This window comes from Monodon monoceros, unplaced genomic scaffold (assembly GCF_005190385.1).
Source record: "Monodon monoceros isolate NGI ecotype Baffin Bay Population unplaced genomic scaffold, NGI_Narwhal_1 Super_Scaffold_1, whole genome shotgun sequence".
NCBI classification, from domain to species: Eukaryota; Metazoa; Chordata; class Mammalia; order Artiodactyla; family Monodontidae; genus Monodon; species Monodon monoceros.
Window position 1 is genome coordinate 616,790 of NW_021703765.1, and position 18,097 is coordinate 634,886.

An 18,097-nucleotide genomic window follows, 5' to 3' on the forward strand; every position below is an offset into this window, starting at 1 on the left:
TTAAGCTTGGCTTCCTGGGGTCACCCTCAGTTAGCATCCTTCGAGGATCAGTCTGGTTTCTCTGAATGCCTTGAACCATTAGGCCTCCCTGTTTTGTCAAGGAGATATGTGTGCAAAGGCCGCCTCTGACATGCCCTCAGTTCACAGTCAGCCTGGGCTTCACTCCTGTTTGTACAGTCGCGAGGTGAAGGAGCCACAGGTGAACGGCTGGGCCCTCTCCTTGCCCACGTCTTCTGAGCATGTGTGCGGTCTTCCTGAGTGTGCACATATCCATGTGCACGTGTGCAGTCTTCCAGAACCCCAGGAGCATGTCAGGGCTTTTCAGAATCCCCTGTGGTCACCTAGTTTGGCCAGGCTCCTTTGCCCTAATTGAGATCACAGCCTTGGGCAGCTCCAATGAGCATGACCCCAGCCATCTGCTACTTTTTATGCTGCCCTGGGAATGAGGCTTTTCCAGGGAGCTTCACGACCAGTCAAAGGACTGACTGTGCTGTGGGGATGGGGTTTTTTAACAGAGCCCCAAAGAGGCCAATCTCCTTCACTGTCAGTGAAGCTGCTGGCTTTTCACGGCTACACTCCATGGAGCTGGGGAGGCGGGATGGGAGTAGCCCCAAATTACAGCACCACAGATCCCACGTTCGTTACCAAGGTCCAGTTTCCCTTGAATAAGTGCTTTTCAGTTTTTTCTGCCTCTGGTTGATGTTCAGACTCTGGGATAATTGATTTGAAAGTTTCGTCACTGTTTTTACTGCTTTTTAGGGGGCGCTCTCTCAGTGAGGTCCTCTCTCCACCATTTTGGAAGTCCTTCCTGTCTTCCAGTCCTTCTTGGGTCATCAAAAGTGCCTCAGTTAATAACCAGAGATTCTCTGATGAAGAAAAAAATATACCAGCTTCTCTTTGGCTTGCAAGGCCAATTCATACTTGGAAGCTAGACTTCTGAGCAGGAGTCTTTGCTCACTACATCTCTAGTGGGCTACAATAAAAAGCTCAATAACACAGCTCAGCCTTGAGAGTAGACAGACAGTGTTGAAATCAGGGCTGGCGGATCAAGGTGGCGTCTCTGGTCCTGTCACTCACCAGCTGTGTCCTGAGCAGGTCGAGTGACATTTCTCTCTAAGCTTCAGCCTCCGTCTTTGTCAGCTGGGGCTGAATCGGCAGTTTTGCCCACTCACAGGATTGCTGTGAGGCTGAATACGTCAACAGAGACTATATGTAAAAGTCACTCTGGAAGGAGCCAAAGGCCACACACAGGTACTGTTTTCGCCATTTGGGTTTTCTGTGTGCTGGCAATGATGTGTCAGGTTGGACTGGGAACAGCCTTCTCAGCTCTGATGGGAAGACGGTTACTCCAATAGCAATTATCCAGGTTCTTCTCTGCCTGGACGTGATGGACGGCTGCACCAGGCACTCTCTGTCCCTCAGGACTCCACGTGAAGAGGGCACTCGTATCAGGGGTCACTTAGAGGTGCCACGCCACTGACCCTGTGCGTGGCACTCCAGGGCAGGGCCGCCACACGCCTGGCTGCTCTCATGGAAACGCAGGCGCCCCGCAGAGGGAGTCGTAGCCCTCTGTGGCCCTGGTCACCACTCTCCCCAAAGAGACGCCAAGCCCTGATGGTCCATCATCACCTGGGCTTTTGAACGTGGCTCCTGTGCTGCTGGACACCTTCCCTTCTGGCTTCACACTCTGGTGAACACAATACAGCCGTGTGCTAGGTGTGGCTCACAGATCTGAGAGGATCTGTCAGGTGTGCTCGTTCTTCAGCGAGAAAGTGCTTTGAAATGTATGGCATCAGAGAGAGAAAACGCAGAGACCAGGCCAAGGTTGTGCAACCTGGTCTGAAATGGAGACGGAGCTGATTAAATCCCCCTGGAAAGATGCTCGCCTCTGCAGAAGTATTGCCACACTGGAAAACTGCGTCACAGTCCTGACGCGCTCACTTGCCAACGCTCTCCCACCCCCACAGCCTGCCCGAGACTGGAGACAACGCACCACGAGGCGCCCAAATGCCCCACACGCAGCCAGGTCTGAGCGCCAGCTTCCGTCGCCAGTGTTTCCGGCACCAAGTAGACCTAAGTGGTTCTAGTTCCACAAGACCTTTCTAGCTCTTCCCTCTGCTTTCTCCCCTGTTTCTTTCCCTCCAATTAAGAACGTCAAACAGCTCTCCCATCTACAGAAGGAAATCAGCTAAGACCTAGGATTAAGGGAGAAGGTGAATGTTAGCTGAAAGCAAACCACCAAATTCCCCTCCAAGTGCACAGAAAATAATTGGGCTGGAGAAGACTTGATTAGAAAGTCAAAGCAGTCCACGCTTCTAGCTAGCGTCTACATCCTGCAACTGAGAGGCGCCCCGAACCTCGGACACCTAAGCTGCAGTGTCATACGAGCTGCAGGAGACTCTCAAACGTCCTAGCCTAGCAAGCTGTGTCCCCGGGGCCAAAGGCAGTGCCCTATTTATAGAGGCCCTGACTCAGCGGACACCTCAGAGCAGTCCCTGCCTTCCCTCCTCCTCCGCCAGAGGCAGATCCTAACGGCTGCTGCCCTGCAGCGCGGCCGCAGCGGCGAGCACACACCTCCCAGGACGCAGCAGACGCGCAGTGCTCGAGTGCTGCCCGTGGCGGGCTGACAGTGGTTGACCGCTCCCGCCACTCACTGGTTGTCGCTCGGGTCCACCCGGTCGGGGACGAGGCAGAGACTCGCGCGCAAGCCTGCACACCGGTCTGACCCACTTGGAGGCACAGCGGCCCTGGAAGCTCAGCCCCGAGTCCGCGTGCACACGGACTCCGGCGCCCGGGAGGCACGCACCGCCGCTGGGGGGGCAAAGTGGAAGTGAGTGGGCGGGGGCTCCGCTCCTCCGGGTGGCGGCTCCAGCCCGGCCCCGGTGGACTCCACCTCAGGAGATAAAGCCTGCGGGTCAGCACGCCACCAGCATGCGCCGCCTCCGGTGGCACCCCAGGGGCCCGGGCCTTGAGGACTGACCCTCAGGAACTGCGTGCACGGCTGAGTGCGTCCTCCCGCCCCCAGGTAGCAGCCCATGTCTGCAGTGTTAACAAGCCCGTGTGTCTGACCTGCAAGGCAGGCTCTTTCCATCATCACTAGGAGCGGGGAAGGCCTCAGAGCCGGGCCCTGGGCCAGGTTAGTAAGACTTTCCATGAGGAAAGCACCGTGTCCTCCCCCAGAGCAGCCCAGGCTCAGGAAAGAAGGGGGGACGCGGGGGACGCACAGCCAGACACGGGGCAGACATGGTCCTGGCCGCCTGCTCCACCTGCTTGCTGTTCTAATGACATCTAGACTTGTGGAAACCCGAGAGCCCCTGCAGGGGACCGAAAGGGCCGACCGTGGCCGAGGCCGCAGGGCGGGCGGGGCACGACGCGGAGGGGCTGCTACGGTGGCAGACAAACCGACACCCCGGGAGCCGTCGCTTGGGTCGCAAAGGGGGATCCTCATGTCAGCAAAACGGGGCCGCTTCACGTTAACGCTGGCTGGATAAACTCTGCGAGCTTCAGGGACGTTCACAATGGCTTTCCAGCAGATGTACGCAAGCGGCACACAGACTACCGTGCGCGTGTGTGTGAGCCGCCCACATTCACACGTGTGTCGGTCAAGGACAACCCATCACCCGGAGAGGGGTGCTGCTGTGCGGTCGCGTAGCTCAGCTCTGCGAGGGGCAGGTCCCAAAAGTCACACCACGGAAACGGCTCATGTGTGGCTTTTATGACACATTTCATCTACATTCAAAATAAGTGAGGCCCATAAAGCTAATTTTTAAAAGAAAAGCTACGCTGTGGTACTGCCACGATCGAGAAGTCCGAATGGAGAGCATGTTTCACGAATATTGTTGAACTAAAGAATAAATCATAATGGGAACTATTTATGGTCCAGACACTTTTGAAACAAAACCGAAGAGTAGAAACAACTAAAAAAAAAAGAAACCCTATCGACAAGTTGGGGTTCATCTGAGGCGAGTCCTCGTGCACTCGGATTGCTCCTCGAGCTAAATGGAGACTTGGGACATGCGTTAACCTGCCACATCTGGGGAGTCACTCCGCAGACTGAGCAGGTGGCTCCCGCGTAAGGCACGCCTGCTTTGCGGTCTCTAAGTGGTTCATTTACGCACCCCAAATGCCCCAGGCTCTCTGGAGCTGGACATAATATCCTATTATTGCCTTTTTCATTCTACGTTCCTGGATAGCAAAAAACCCAAATAAAAAACCAGCACACATGTGAGATAAGCTCTCACCCCTCACAGACCTGGCGCCATTAGCATCACAAACAAGCCCGAGGAACCCCAATCGCCCCCTGACTCACAGTGGTTGCACCCACGAAGCAAGCAAGGGCCAGAGTCACTGCAGCCTCGGCTCCTATCAGCCTCTGAGAGCCCTGAGGGCGGGGGTGGTGAGGGGCGAGGCCAGGCGGGACACTACCTAACCTGTCACCCTGGGGTCGTGACGCGCAATGGCTCTGCGTGCCTGCAAGTGACATGGGGCTGAGTTCGCTGTGTGAGCCGTGGTGCACGGCTGGTCCCTCCTGCCCCGGGGGAACGGCGCCACGGCTCTCGGGGCAAAGCCCAGGCGACAAGCAGGTCGTACCCGCCAGCGGCCCCCGGCACCAGCAACCCCGTCCTGCTGAGACAAGGCCTGGGGAGGGGCCGCCGTGCACAGCCTGAATCGCCCCCCTCCTGGTCCTTGTTCCCTGGTCCCTGTCGTCAGCCACCCCAACTACTCGCCTATCCCTGGGTGTAAATGACAACGATGAGGTCTTTGCCTCTTAACGTCAAGGTCACTTAAAATCGGCGTCTAGTTTTCTGATTTAGTTTTTCACCCTCGTCTCCATTTTCTCTTCTCTGCACCTTCCTGGGCTGGGCTGCCAATTAAAACCCAGACATAACAAGGAAAGTCGCGTGTGCCTTAAGAGTGAGGCCGATGACCCCCTCCCCGGGCCCCCTTCCAAACCTTTCACAGGGGCCTCTTTTCTAAATCAGGGATCCGCCTGGCCGACCGGCTCCCTCTCCCACCCGGGCCTCGGGGGCCGCGCTCTGTACACAAGCCCTCGAGGCACGCCATCCTCCCCCCCAGAACAAGCGGGAGTGTGGACATCATCCCTCTTAACAAACTAACTTTCAAACCCCTCAACCACAAACGTTTAACGGTGGGACCGGCCAAGGATCAGGTCACTGGTGCCAACTCAAGGCGTCCAAGCTGTACAGGAACCTCGGGGGCCCACACCCACCCCACGACACCGGCGTACCCCTCCCACCATCCCCGTCAGGAGGGACCAGTAAGAACCCGCCCCGGAGCCCCTCAGCCCCTGGGCCGGGGAGGCTGGGGATTCAGGTCCCCACGCCCACCACGTGGGCCTTTATCCTGCACTAGGCGGTCTTTCGAGGACTCGCGAGGGACTGACCTGTGTCTACGTCACAGCTCCTGTAAGCAAGCGAGCAAGCGGGTCCCAGGCGGAGGAACCAAGATGAGCACGGAGACGTGGCCTCAAGGTCCCCCCAAGAGCCCCCCGGCACGCAGGTGACAGCTCCGGCCACCCGCTCACGAGGACAGACGTGCTTCCTGCTGCCTCCACCACAATACCTTAGCAAGAGCTGGGCCCCGTCTCTATGCTCACTGCCTGTGGACGCGGGGAGTCTTGAGCCGCTCAGAGCAACAAACACTTGAGCTGCTTTCCTGAGCGGGGACGGACACCTGACCGGAAGGCGTGTGGTTCCAACTCCAGGAGAGAAGCCCCATAGCCTTAGTTTTCAGTGGCCACTTCCAGGGCCGTTCCTCCAGCCTGTGTGCTCAGACCGACCCCGCGGGCCCGAGAGCCCCACCGCAGGGAAGCCGGGCTCGTGCGAGGCCGCCTCCCGGCCACGCGGCGTGTGCACCCGAGGCCTCCCTCCACCTCGGGGGTCTCCCTCTGGGAAAGACCGCTCAGGGGGGACGCTGGGTGCAGCGTCCACGCAGGGGATGTCCACCCACAGGGACATGTCGGGGCCACTCTGCACGGGGCCAGGTCAGCGTTTACTCTTTGCCGCTCAGGGCTCCACCCTGGCGTGGCTTTAAGTGGGGACGAGCAGGGTGGCACCGAAACGTCACGCGTGGGGGTGGTGTGAAGATACACGCACATTCACGGACACGTGTTCACCGCTTTCTGGGGAAGCCTCACACCGTGACCCCAATCCTGACCAAGAAAACCGACGTCACTTTGCTCTCGTGGCCAAAACCGAAAGGCCGCGTTGACAGCTGGCCCGGGTGATGGACGCTGAGTACAAACCAGGGCCCACGAGGATCCTTTCAGGACCGAGTCCCTGGAGCTGCTGTCCCAGGAGTGGCCGCAGGTGCCCCCGGGGCCCCCGCTCGCCGCCCCACCTGACGCTCAGGTGCAGGCGGGCCTGGAGCACAGGGGCCTTCCTGCTGGTGAAAGCCCGGCTGCAGCCCCCAGCCCAGCAACAGGGCTGGACCCCGTCAGCTTGGCCACCCCAGGCCTCAGGGTCTCACAGGTCCCTGTCTGCTCGGGGGGCAGTGAGGTCCCTCCCAGGGCCTCCCCTGCTCTTTCCTGAATCAAGGCCACATGCTTTCAAGTGTTCTTCTTCTGTAATCGCTCACCCTCAAAGCAGGCGAGCCCTCTGTAGGGTGTGCTGGTGGGATCCTAGAGAGGCCAGGGTCCCTCCCTCCCACCCTCAGAAGTGCTTTCAGAGGCACCGCCCCGAGTTCAGGGGCTCTTCCCTTGAGGACCACGTTGTGGGCCCTCAGCAACTTTAGGGGCTTGGTCACAGCCCAGGAGGTGCCAGGCTCACCTAACCAGACCCCTGCGCTCACGATGGGACCGGGACGGCGGTCAGGACGGGAGGAGGCCCTGCTCCCCACGCCCGCTCACCCCGGCGCCTGCAGCGAGGGCGGACTCCGCCTTTGACCCCAGGGTCCGGCCGAGGCGGGCCCGTGTCTGAGGTTGGGCGCCGGCCCTCTCGCCTGCGTTGCGTCAGCAGCTCCCCCGAGGTTCCGCTGGAGTCAGGGCGGGGGCCGCAGGAGGCGCCCGTCTCCCTCCTCCAGGCCCTGCCGTGCCTCACAGCTTTCGGGCGAGAGCAGACGGCTGGGCTTGGGCCCCCGTCCCCCACGGGCTCTCCCGGCCCTGCACCTGCCGACGGCGCTCGTCTGCCCACTGTTTTCGGGGCACACGTGTGGTCCCGGGGCCCCTCAGGCAGAGGTTCTGAGACCAGCCCAGTGCGGCTTCCTCTGGGGGACGGGTTCTCTCTGCCTTGTTCCAGGCTGGCTTTGTGTGCCCACACGGACGGACCATCCACGCAGGGCCCACGAGAGCACCGGGTGACCTCTCACCCACCAGATCACGGGGCCCCTGGCACCTTTTCCCGAAGGAAAGAGAAAAAAAATCTTTCGACGAGGTGCCTTCTGCTCTCAGTTTATAGGAAGACCTTGGGGCTCAGATTTTTACACGAATTAGCCTGACTGCAGGTGTCTCGAGGACGCCTGGTTTCCAAATCACCCTGAATGCGTCTCCATGGAGTCCGGTGCCGTGCTGGGACCCGAGCCCCGGTCCAGGGAGCCACCGGCACCTCATCGTCTGATCACTGAGCTTCCGACAAGCCTGTCACGTGCTTAAAGTGTTCTCACGAGCCAAACAGGGTGCAAGTCGCTCACTTTTAGCTGCGCGAATACATAAAACGGTTCACGCGACTAGAGAAGCGGTTTGGACACTAGCAATCGAGAAGCTGGAGCCGCGGCCGAGGCCAGGGCGGTCTCCCCTCCTAACAGGGCACGTCAGCTCCCGGGGGCGCTGTGCTCCACGTGGCCAAGGCCGGCACACCCGGGCGCCCCAAGCTCTCCCTGTGTCGCCCCGTGGACAGTGTACCCGAGGGTCGACAGCCACAGGCCCCCACCGGGCAGAGCTGCGCGACCCTGCTGGCTGGCGGCAACACTGCCGGCCGCCAGGGGCCACTGAGGGCGGCAGGGGCGTCCCGCAGGACACACGCCAGGCGCGCCCCAGCTGGGCGGCTGGTGCACGCGCCCCTCCTGCCGCAGCGGGCCCACGGCGCCGGGCTGGCCGCACGCCTGCCCGCGAGCACTTACCGTCGTCCAGGTCCAGCGGGTCCAGCTCCTGAGGCTCTCGCTTGACCGTTACGGGAATGGGGGCCAGACTATGATTACTGTCCTCACGCACCTCGGGCGCTGGCAGGGGCCGGGTGGCTGCAGGCTCGCTGCTCGGAACCTCGGACGGCTGCTGCTGCTGGTGGCCCGTCCCGGGGGGGCGCGCGGGGCCGCAGGGCTGCAGGCGGGTCGGCTCTTGGGTCCCGGGCGGTAGCGGAGAGGAGGGACTGTGGGGACAGAGCGCTGGCCGGCACCCCGGGGAGCAGCTACCACTTGACGGCGGACTCACCTGTGGCTGCAGCGGGGCGGGGGGCGGCGGCTGGGGGGGCCCGGGAGGCACGCCCGCGGGTCTCGGCGCCTCCTGGCTGGCGAGGACCCCGCCGACTGGCCGCGGAAGTCCGAGGGGGCCGTGGCCCGGGCCGGCCGTGGCCGGGCCGTAGGGGGCGCAGGAGAGGTCGTGGAGCTCGGGGCTGGTGCTGCTCTGTGGACGGGGCGGGAAGCCGGGCGCGAGGCAGGAGCCCGGGTCGGGCGGCAGGGCGAGCGGCTGGCCGTAGCAGGGCTTGGGGAGCGGGCTCAGGCCCTGGCTCATTGGTCCACAGGTGAGGGCAGGCTCGTAATCATCACTGGGCTCCGTTTTTATGATCGGAACTGTGAGAGAGGAAAGAAAGCTCAATAAACACGAGCTGCAGATGCGAGCCGTGGGGCGGGCCTGCGGCTAGGATACCCTCCGAAAACAAACAGCGCTTTGACTGAGTCCCTGTGTGTCTCCTGCCTGCTTCTCCCACCCGATTAAAAGGAGGGTGTGAGTCATCGGCCCAGAAAGCTGCAGCTGGTTCTCATAGCGAGAGCACTGTTTTCCTTGGAATCTCCCCCAGCACTAATGTGCTATAAGAAACCATTCGCAAACTGCAGTAGAAGCCTTGGACCCAAGGGCCCGTGGATTTGTAGTAATCAAAGGGACATTTTTAACTTGGATGTACTACTGCATTTCTGCTGCTACTGACGCCCTATCTGATAAATATCTGACATTTGGTGAACTTGAACAGTAAGATGGCGTTTGGAAGTCAGTAAAAATCTGACAGAAAAGATGAGTGTCCATTTGCTGTAGGAGAGAAGCCTTCAGCCACTCGACAAGGAAACCAGTTCCACACGAGCAAATACGCCACCCCTCCCTCCTGCTGCTTCGTTTCCACTAGAGACAACACACAACCAGCGATCACGCGGCTCCTGGGGCAGAGCCGGAAGCCCCCAGACGGCTTCCAGACCACTGCCCTGTCCACCCCTTGCTAGGAAGCCGGTGGTGCAGAGAACCGGGCTGGGAGGAGGGCATGATGGGCACTGGAGGGTCCCCTTCACTCCCCTCCAGGCCGTGGGCCCGACCAGGCGCCGAGAGGGCTGGGGAGAAGGTGAGCAGATGTGCCGTGGGGTCTGCACAGGGGCTGGGGCTCCACTCCCGCCCTTGCTTACTTCCTGTGTCCCGTTTTCTCATTGGTTCCTGCCTCTTACACCAGTTTGCAGGAGACGTCCCGGTGGTCAGATTATCCTGAGAGTGACTGGTAAGAGCGCAGTTAAATTCATAACAGATGCCCAGCGCTGCCGTAGCAAACGCAGGATGGGTAATGAGCTGTCATCAGATCCCCCCTAATCATATTTTCACCTCTTCGTGTGTGTGCTGCTGGATTCCCGGCGGCCGGGGCAGCCACACGGAGGGAACGCCCCTCGCAATCCCAGCCTCCTCCTTAAGTAAATAAAGATTCTCTCCCAAACGCAGCTTTGCTCTAACAAAGGTCTCAAGCCAGCAAGGATGCACATCTCTTCCGTAACAGCCGGGCGCCTGCGAATCCACAGCAGCCGTGACGAGGAAGATGGCCTCTTGCGAAGCCTGTCCGTGGGGCGCCTGGGCAGCACGGTAGCCACGTGGCTGGGACCCAGGGGACACTCCAGACCCACTGACGCAGGAGCACGTAACTCCGCTGAGCATCTCCAGGCCCTGGGCTTTCGACTCAGGATTCCCAGAGAAGCTGTTTCCTTTAGTCTTGCCCTCGTTGTGCCAACTTCCCAGCCCCTGCTTCCCGTCATTCTTCCCGCGTCTGACGTGTCTGCACGCTGGGCAGGGAGGCGCCTGGTCCCCGGGCGGCGCTGACAGCTGGAGGGCAGGGAGGAAACACGCGGGTGATGGTCATTGCGGGGCCGCCACGGGAAGTATCCCTGCCGCCTGCAGGCCGAGCCACGGTCGGCCACTCGTCCCCGAAGTCACGTCAGGCCGAGAGCTGTAGGGCGCGGCGCCTCGGATGCCCAGAGCCCGGTGTGTCCAGCATTCTTGGACAGGAGGCACCCAGCATGGCGGGTGTGGGCAGTGCAGGCGGGGGTGGGCGAGCCCGTGGAGGGCACACGGGGCGTCCTCACCCCGGGTGCTCCGCGGGGGTGTGGGTTTGCTTTCACCAGCCAGGCCGATGACCCACAGGGCCTGGCCTGCCCCGGTGCCCACACTCACGGTCCTTTGCTGGGGAAGGGACCTCTCTACCTCTCTCTCTCACAGCCAGCTAGGGCTCTGCGTGAGGGGTCGAGTCCCCGCAGGACTGGATTCCAGGGCAAGTGTCACTGGCTACCGGCAGGACACCGAGAAGGGCCGCTGTCCGCCGTCCTCGGGTGGCACTGATCTCCGTGTGGCTCACACATGGGGGAGACGCCCACAGGTCCCGGCAGCAGCCGCGTGTGTCTCCCGTGGCTCCGAGGGCTTCCTCTGCAGCGAGAGTGTGAAGATTCCCCACGTGAACGTGCCCTGACGCAGGGACCGCAGGCCCCAGGGGAGGGGCGGGCATTCGGTACAGGAGCTGTTCACAGCCCAGGCCAGGCCCCCAGATTTGGCGCGCCCGTGGCCCCGTGGCCCGGCGTGAGTGCAGAAGCACTTGTGGCTTTGTGGCCCCTCAGGACCAAGGGCCTCTCCGCTCCCGACCCGCACCCCCGTGACAGCAGCTTCTGCAGCCCAGGGGTTCTTTCTTTTAAATTAATTTATTTGTTTATTAATTTTTGGCTGTGTTGGGTCTTCATTGCTGCTTGCGGGTTTTCTCTAGTTGTAGCGAGCAGGGGCCACTCTTCCTTGCAGTGTGCGGGCTTCTCATTGCGGTGGCTTCTCTTGTGGTGGAGCACGGGCTCTAGGCATGTGGGCTTCAGTAGTTGTGGCACGTGGGCTCAGTAGTTGTGGCTCACGGGCTCTAGAACGCAGGCTCAGTAGTTGTAGCGCACAGGCTTAGGTGCTCCGCAGCGTGTGGGATCCCAGGCCAGGGCTCGAACCCATATCCCCTGCATTGGCAGGCCGATTCTTAACCACTGCACCACCAGGGAAGTCCCAGCCTGGGGTTTCTGCCGCGAGCACCTACCGGCTGGGGTCCCCGCGTGGAAGCCCACCTCAAGGAGGGGCCTCTGCTGGGTCCAAGCTCTGTGTGCAGCCCGACACGGGCTCCTGCCCCGAGCTGGGCATCCCAGGGAGGCGGGCTGGGGGTAGGAGAGCGGCCTGGGGCAGCCTTGACACAGATGCACGTCCTTGCATGTAAGAGAACATGTGATGTGCCGCGTCCGCTTCCCGCTACAATGCCCAGGGTGTGAAGGTGGCCGTCAGCTCCAGCACAGGCAAGACGGCCTCTCCCAGGAGCAAGCGGCCCTGCCTCTGGTCCTACAGCCTCAGGCTCCAGGACGTGGCTCTGCAGAGCTGGGGGCAGCCTCCAACCAGAATCATCCAGAAACGGTCAGTGGGCACAGCTATCACTAAAAACAGCCCCGACAAACCCATATGACCCGGGGGGGGGAGGGATTCGAAAGCTGCCCGTGTGGCCTGTGGCATCCAGAATGGCAAGGGTTAAGTTCTGCATCTGCGTGCTGAGGCTCAGAGCTCTCGACCTTAAGGAAATGCGTGTCTAGCAGGTCAAGTTAAAGCCCTGCTGGGTGCCTCTCTCCTGCACTGGATTTTCAGCCAGCACGAGGGCCAGCTCGACCCTTTCGTCCAGGGTCCCCCGAGCTCTTTATAAACCCTCACCCTGTCTGCTCTGCCGGCTTTGGAGGTGCAGCCGGGGAAACGGCCGTGGGCCTGATTTACATGCCACGCGGCCAGCCCAGGCCCTGCGATCCCGAGGGCAGGAGCGGTCGGGCGTCTGTGCTGCCTGCCGCTTCAATGTCTGTGGTTTACGACCTGTTTAAAGCTGCCCTGTGGCACCCGCGTTCACTCCCTCTTCGCCCTGGGGGTCTTTCTGGGAAAGTCTCAGCAAGACGATCTTGGCGGGGCCTCTGTGGGCCAGACCCGGCAGAGGGCGCGAGACGAGGGTTCAGGAAATGCATCACCTTCCCATGGCATCGGGACCCACCGGATTATTCCCACGGTCGGGTGGAGACTCGACCCGGGCGGGACCCCTCCCCACCCCAGCCTCCGGGCCTTCGCGGGCGCACGAGTCCTTGGTGACCCAGCCGAGCTAGGCCTCCTTGCTCGGCTCAGACACCCTCCCCTGCATTTGCAGCCTCTCCGCACCCGCGTGGTGGGCCGATCCCACCTCTGGAGGCCCCAGCACGAGGCCACCACTATGAACTCCCTTTGGGCACAGACTCCTGTGCACTTAACGGAGATAATCCCCACCCTGCCTGCCCTGAGGGCTCCGCACAGCCCAGGGACAGTGACCAGGACAGAGACCCCAGCGCCTCAGTGCCAGGTGGGGGCAGTTCCCGGCAGACGTGGAGCAGACGCGGGGCCCGGGGCACATGCGCCCGCTACCCCCAGGGCACCTACAGAGTCTAAACGCACCGAAGCAGAGGGTGCCTCCCTCCTCCTCTGGGGACGAAGGGGACCTGCCTGGCCGTGGGCCCGCCTGCTGGCCACCCAGTGGGATCGGGGAGACCTAGGCAGGTCCGGCCGCCTTTCCGGATCCCCCGCCAGACCCGCACCTCCTCGGGTGGACTATCTCCAGGTCCTCGCGGTTCACAGACGCGGCCGCACTGCCATGTCACTCACGTGGCCAAGCAGTGTGAGCCTTGCTCTGTCCGCAGGGCGCGGGGTGGCCACGTGGCCCCCAGGCACAGCTGCCCCATCCCATCCGCACGCCCTCCCGATGCCTCTCAGATCGCATCCATCTGTGGAAATGGGTGCCCACGCCCACACCCTGCCCTTCACCCCGGGGTTCAGTGGATTTTGCAAATGGCTGATTCACTGGCAGATCAGACAAGGGCAGCAGAGGCCCTCGGCTCACGGCCACTCGGCCCTGGGCTGGTACCAGGACCCAGGGCAGAACTGAGGCCTGGGGTCCTCAACTCGGCCTGACCCCCAGGATCCCACGTGGACGGAGAAGCCAGGGGGCAGTGTGACACGACCCCTGCCGGGGAGCGGGGCTCACACCCTGGCCTGCCAGCCGTTACACAGAAGGACGCCGTCTCTCGTGAATCACGCCATCACCTTCCCACCGTCCCCGGGCAGACAGGTGGAGCACAGCAGCCGTCTCGGGCTCCCCTCACAACTGTGCGCCTGGGGCTCATGCCCAGACCAGGACCCTCACACGAAGCAGGAGGAGCTGGGTGCCCTCCACCACCTGAAGAGCACGGCCCAGTGGTCCGACCACAGGACGCCCATCCTCTGACCCAGGGGAGGCCAAGGCCGACTGCTTGGCAGCTACTGGGGAGACATTTGGGCCTCGGCCCTCTTGAGTATCAGAACCACGGGAACCCAACTGTTTTATTCAGAAGACTTTTCGTGCCTGTGACACACCAAGCTCCTCTGTGAGTCCCCGGGGCTCAGGGTTTTACAGACATTCGTATCCCTGGCACTTCGCACGGCGTCCAGACGCAGGCGAATGAAGAATAAAGGCAAAACGGACGCAGAAAAGCAGGCCAACCCGAAACTGCACCAAGAGAAAAGAAGGCACTCCTCCTACACGCACAGCTAGTGTCCTGCACACACGGACGGACGCACAGACGTGGCCACACCTGGGACGAGGGCGAACGTCTGCACTGCCCTCAGGTGGATGAACTCAGAGCCCCGGCAGGCACCCGCCGGCTGCGCGGCCCTGGGGCTGATCCCGTGACCCACAGGCCTCGCTTTCCCAGCTGTAACACAGACATGACGGCCACCTAAGAGGTGGTGAGGGACCCAACGTGGCATGAGCCGTAAGGGCAGCGGCACAGAGCCTCCCCTGCACGGGGACAGCAGTGCAGGGCCCTCCCTCTTCCCAACCCGCTGGCACAGGGAGCAGCGGGGCCAGGGGTCAGGCCTGGGGCCACAGCCCAGCTCTTTGGCCTCGGACAGGCCAGGGGTGCTGCTGCTGACTGAACTGTCCCCCAGACGCGGGGGCTGAAGCCCTAACTCCAGGGTGACTGTGTTTGGAAATGGGCCATCAGGAAAGGAGTCGGGTTCAACGAGGTTGGAGGGGCCCTGATGCCGTAGGGCTGTGGTCTTAAGAGGGAGAGAGGGTCTCGCTGTACATGGGGGACATGGCGAGAAGGGGGTGTCTGTGAGCCAGGAAGGGGCCCCCGGACCCGGCGCTGCTTCCAGCAGCCGCCAGACTGTGAGCACGCATCTCTGATTGGAGGCACCCCTGACCTGCAGAGACGTCTGGTGACATCACAGGTGCTGAGCATCCCCCGCAGGCGAGGACTCCCCCTGTGACCGCCCCCCCGCCCCTCCCACCAAGGCCTCAGCGGTTCGGCTGCGGCCACCGCCCTATGCAGAAGAGGTTGCTCTGAGCCCCGGAAAACGGAGAACGAAGCTCAGACTGTCTTCTGTTTGTTACGCGGCATTTGAGCCGTTGACACAAACGCCAGCAGGGTAGCTTCAGGGCACGACTTTTCTGAGGCAGGAAACGTGGTGACAGGAGCCTCCTGCACCGCCGACCCTCAGCAAGCGGGTACCCACGTCCGCGTCCAGGGCCAAGAGGGGCCTGGGGGGCGGATGGACCGGTGGGCAAGGAGGGGACTCACAGACCCCACCGCCGCGTGACGGCAGGGACCGCATTTCTTCCTTTGGGGACAAGCTCCTGCCCCACCACAGCACAGCCAGCACTTGCGCCAGGCCCTCGGGTTCCCAGAGGACAAGGCTCTGGGCGCATGGCAGGAACCTCCCGACCGAGACACCACAGACTCTGCCGAGACCCCAGCTCCGCGGTGGCGGCAGTGCCCGCCAAGCCCGACGGGGTGGCCTGTCCTCTCTCGGGTCCTCCCCGCCTTTCTGGGGGTGCTGCCTGGCAGCCTCTGCGGGAGTGTCGAGTGGACACCGGGAGACAGAGACCGAGGGCGCCCAGACAGTGAGCGACGGCCGGCTTCACAGCTCTGTCGCGGCAGGCGGGGTGTGAGCGGGTGTGGTGGCCTCGCCGTCTGTGGCGCCAGCCCCGTGGCTCCAGGGCCCTTACCCGGGGCTCCGGCTCCCCGCAGCTAGGCTGGCAACGGCCTTCGGGCAGAGCAGACCGCACGAGCCAGCAAACGTGCTGCTCAGACTTTACCCACTGCCGCCAGCGCTGCATCCGAAGGGAACGTGATTCACTCTCCTGCGGTTTGACCCGAGCAGCTGCGCACCGAGGGCTGTGACTTGGCGGGGGGCCGTGCTGGGGTAACCCCCGCGCCGCACGCTGTCGTGGGCAGGCCCCGGTCCCCGGGGGAAGGGGTCACCAGGTCTTCCCTCCGCAAGGCTGTGCTCAGACTTCTTGGGGGTCCGGCCTCACTCCCGACTCGCGTTGCCTTTGCAGTCGGTGGCCGTGGCCCTCAGGTATCTGATCAAAACCACCCTCCCCCTTGCTGTTCCGCCACGGGTGACGGTCTCAGTGGGGGAGCCTTGGGTGTGGCCCCGCCGCGGAAAGGGCACCCGCCTTCTTTCCCAGCAGCTCAGGCCCCACGATTCACCCCCTCGTCCTACTCTCTTCCAAGCTCAAACCCCTCCCTGCGGATTCAAGGCCGCGTCGGGGGCCTCAGGCCGGTGTCTGTCAGGACGGTCGACAGAGTTGACCCCGTGGTGGCCTTTAGAGGGGAAGCCCCCTCCCCTTCACACGCCTGGGCTCTCCTGCCACTGGGTCTGGACACCTCATGGGAAGGCCAGCGGCGTGCGAACCAGACACACTGTGAAGAGCTCAGGCCCGTGGAGAGCGCTGCGGGGAAGGGCGGCTTCCAAACCCTCCCCACGGGCCCCGGCCCGGCCCTGACTCGTCCCTCCCGGGGGGCCCGGTGGCGCAGCCAATTCCCTGCCTCTCTGCGGCGGCAGGTTTAACGTGGAAAGAAATGAAAACATCGGTCCCTCGTTCTCCTGCTGGAACAGCGAGAGCACCCGTAAAATTGGCAATTTACTAACAGCGGCCTCCGGGACGCGGGAATTCCCAGGAGAAGGCGCATCACAGCGCCTGCATGAGCCCGACATGCGTAGCTGTGCACCGTCCCCCTCCAATGCACGCTCACCGCCACGCGGTCGCCACACCACTGAGCTGACTCAGGAAGGTTCCAAAAGGCCCACAGGCAGCGGCCGTGCCACCAGCCACAGCGGGCGCCCCGTCCCGGCTCCCGCCGGCCTGCACCAGGACCCACCCGGCTCCCCTCAGCCTTCAGGTGGGAGTGTCGGGTGGGCTTTAGGCCCAGGATCAACACCCCCAGGGCCTCCCTGGCTGACTCTGGTGAAGCTCCAGGACTCTCACCCCAAGCAACAGGTGGGCAGGGGGACTGGTGCCACCGCAGGCACTCCTGGGGACCAGCTAGAAACATCTCAGGGGAACAGACAGACCCTCCAGGCCCGAGGATCTGTCATGACTGACTTCCTCATTTTAGGAACATGCTGACTTTGGCCCATGACTCTGAAGTCATTGGCTGGGATTCCCCCCTAGTGTGTGAGCTGCCGCCCCTGCCTGCTCGTCCCGGGGTCACTGGGCAGCGTCGGAAGCAGAAGCCCTGGGGACACAGCCAGGGTGGACGTTGTCGTCCCCCCGAACCCAGGGGCCGCTCCCCACAGAGCAGGCTCCTTTCCCTCTTTAACCGGGGCTGTTTCCCCGGGGTCTCGGCCTCGTGACAGGTACCAGGGCCCCTCAGCTCACAGCGCTGGAGAGAGCGGACGCTTTCTTTCAGGAGACTGCGGTTAAACCCAGACAGCGACAAACAAGAAACTGAGGAAAACCTCCCTGGCTGCACGTGGGTGGGTCCGTGGCCTCTCCTGCAACTGCCCGGCTGTCTTCTCTGCTCTGCCCTTGACCTTCCCGCCAGGAACCCCCGCTGTACACACTCTGCTCGCTCAGGGCGTCCTACACGCACTTGGAGACTTTCCCCCAAACACGGCCCCCAGAGACGGGGAGCAGCCCTAGCTGCCCAGGCCCCGTGCAGACCCGCAGCCGGGCTTCCTTCCGGTTTGAACAACGACACTAACGATGCTTGAGACGGCGGGCGACGGGGTGGTAGGCTTCTCTGCGGCGGAGGCTTCGGAGGGTAAGGACAGGCTGAGACCAGACATGGGAAGGAGGTGAGAGAGGTGGCCGGCCCACCTGGCCCCTAACCAACACCACCTGCTGAGCCACGTGAAGACTCAGCCCGAAGCTGCAGGGGGCAGAAGCGACCGCGAGAAAAAACACCAAACCTAAAGCTGGGAGCTCGAGTTCTGGTCTTGCACTGGTGCATTTATTGTTTACAAAAGAAAAGCACAGGACGACGGTCCCCACGATCCGGGCACGGAGTCAGGGCCGGCTGGGGTCCCTGCTCCCAGGGAGCTCACAGCCCCACGGGGCACGGCCACCCAGGAAGGCAGGGCAGGGCTGGGGCTCTCGGGCGTGGGTGGCACGGACCCCTCGACCCCCTGGGACGGGGCAGATCTCCAGGAGAGAAGTGAAGGGAGACCAGGGCCTGAGGAAGGCAGCACAGGCCACAGAGCCAGACAGCCATGCTCCGGAGGGACGGACGGATGGGCGGACGGCTCTGTGGGCGGGGCTGGGCCACCAGCTCGAGGGAGCGGGGGGTCCGGGTGACGGTCCACACAGCATGAGCGATGGGTGTGCTGGGCTGACACGGGGGT

General features: G+C 62.6%; 1 protein-coding gene across 4 annotated transcripts in view; it reads right to left on the bottom strand.

Annotated features, from left to right (window-relative positions):
• Positions 1-18,097, bottom strand: part of NFATC1 (nuclear factor of activated T cells 1) — a 103,014-nt gene that overhangs the window by 21,894 nt on the left and 63,023 nt on the right. For 2 of the 4 annotated variants that reach the window (XM_029232698.1, XM_029232705.1), the window contains exon 9: positions 8,077-8,742. In XM_029232698.1, coding sequence (XP_029088531.1) covers positions 8,077-8,742 — 666 coding nt within the window. Of the gene's footprint in view, positions 1-6,701; positions 8,743-18,097 lie in introns of those variants that run through there. The other 2 variants (XM_029232683.1, XM_029232691.1) reach the window with 1 other exon arrangement.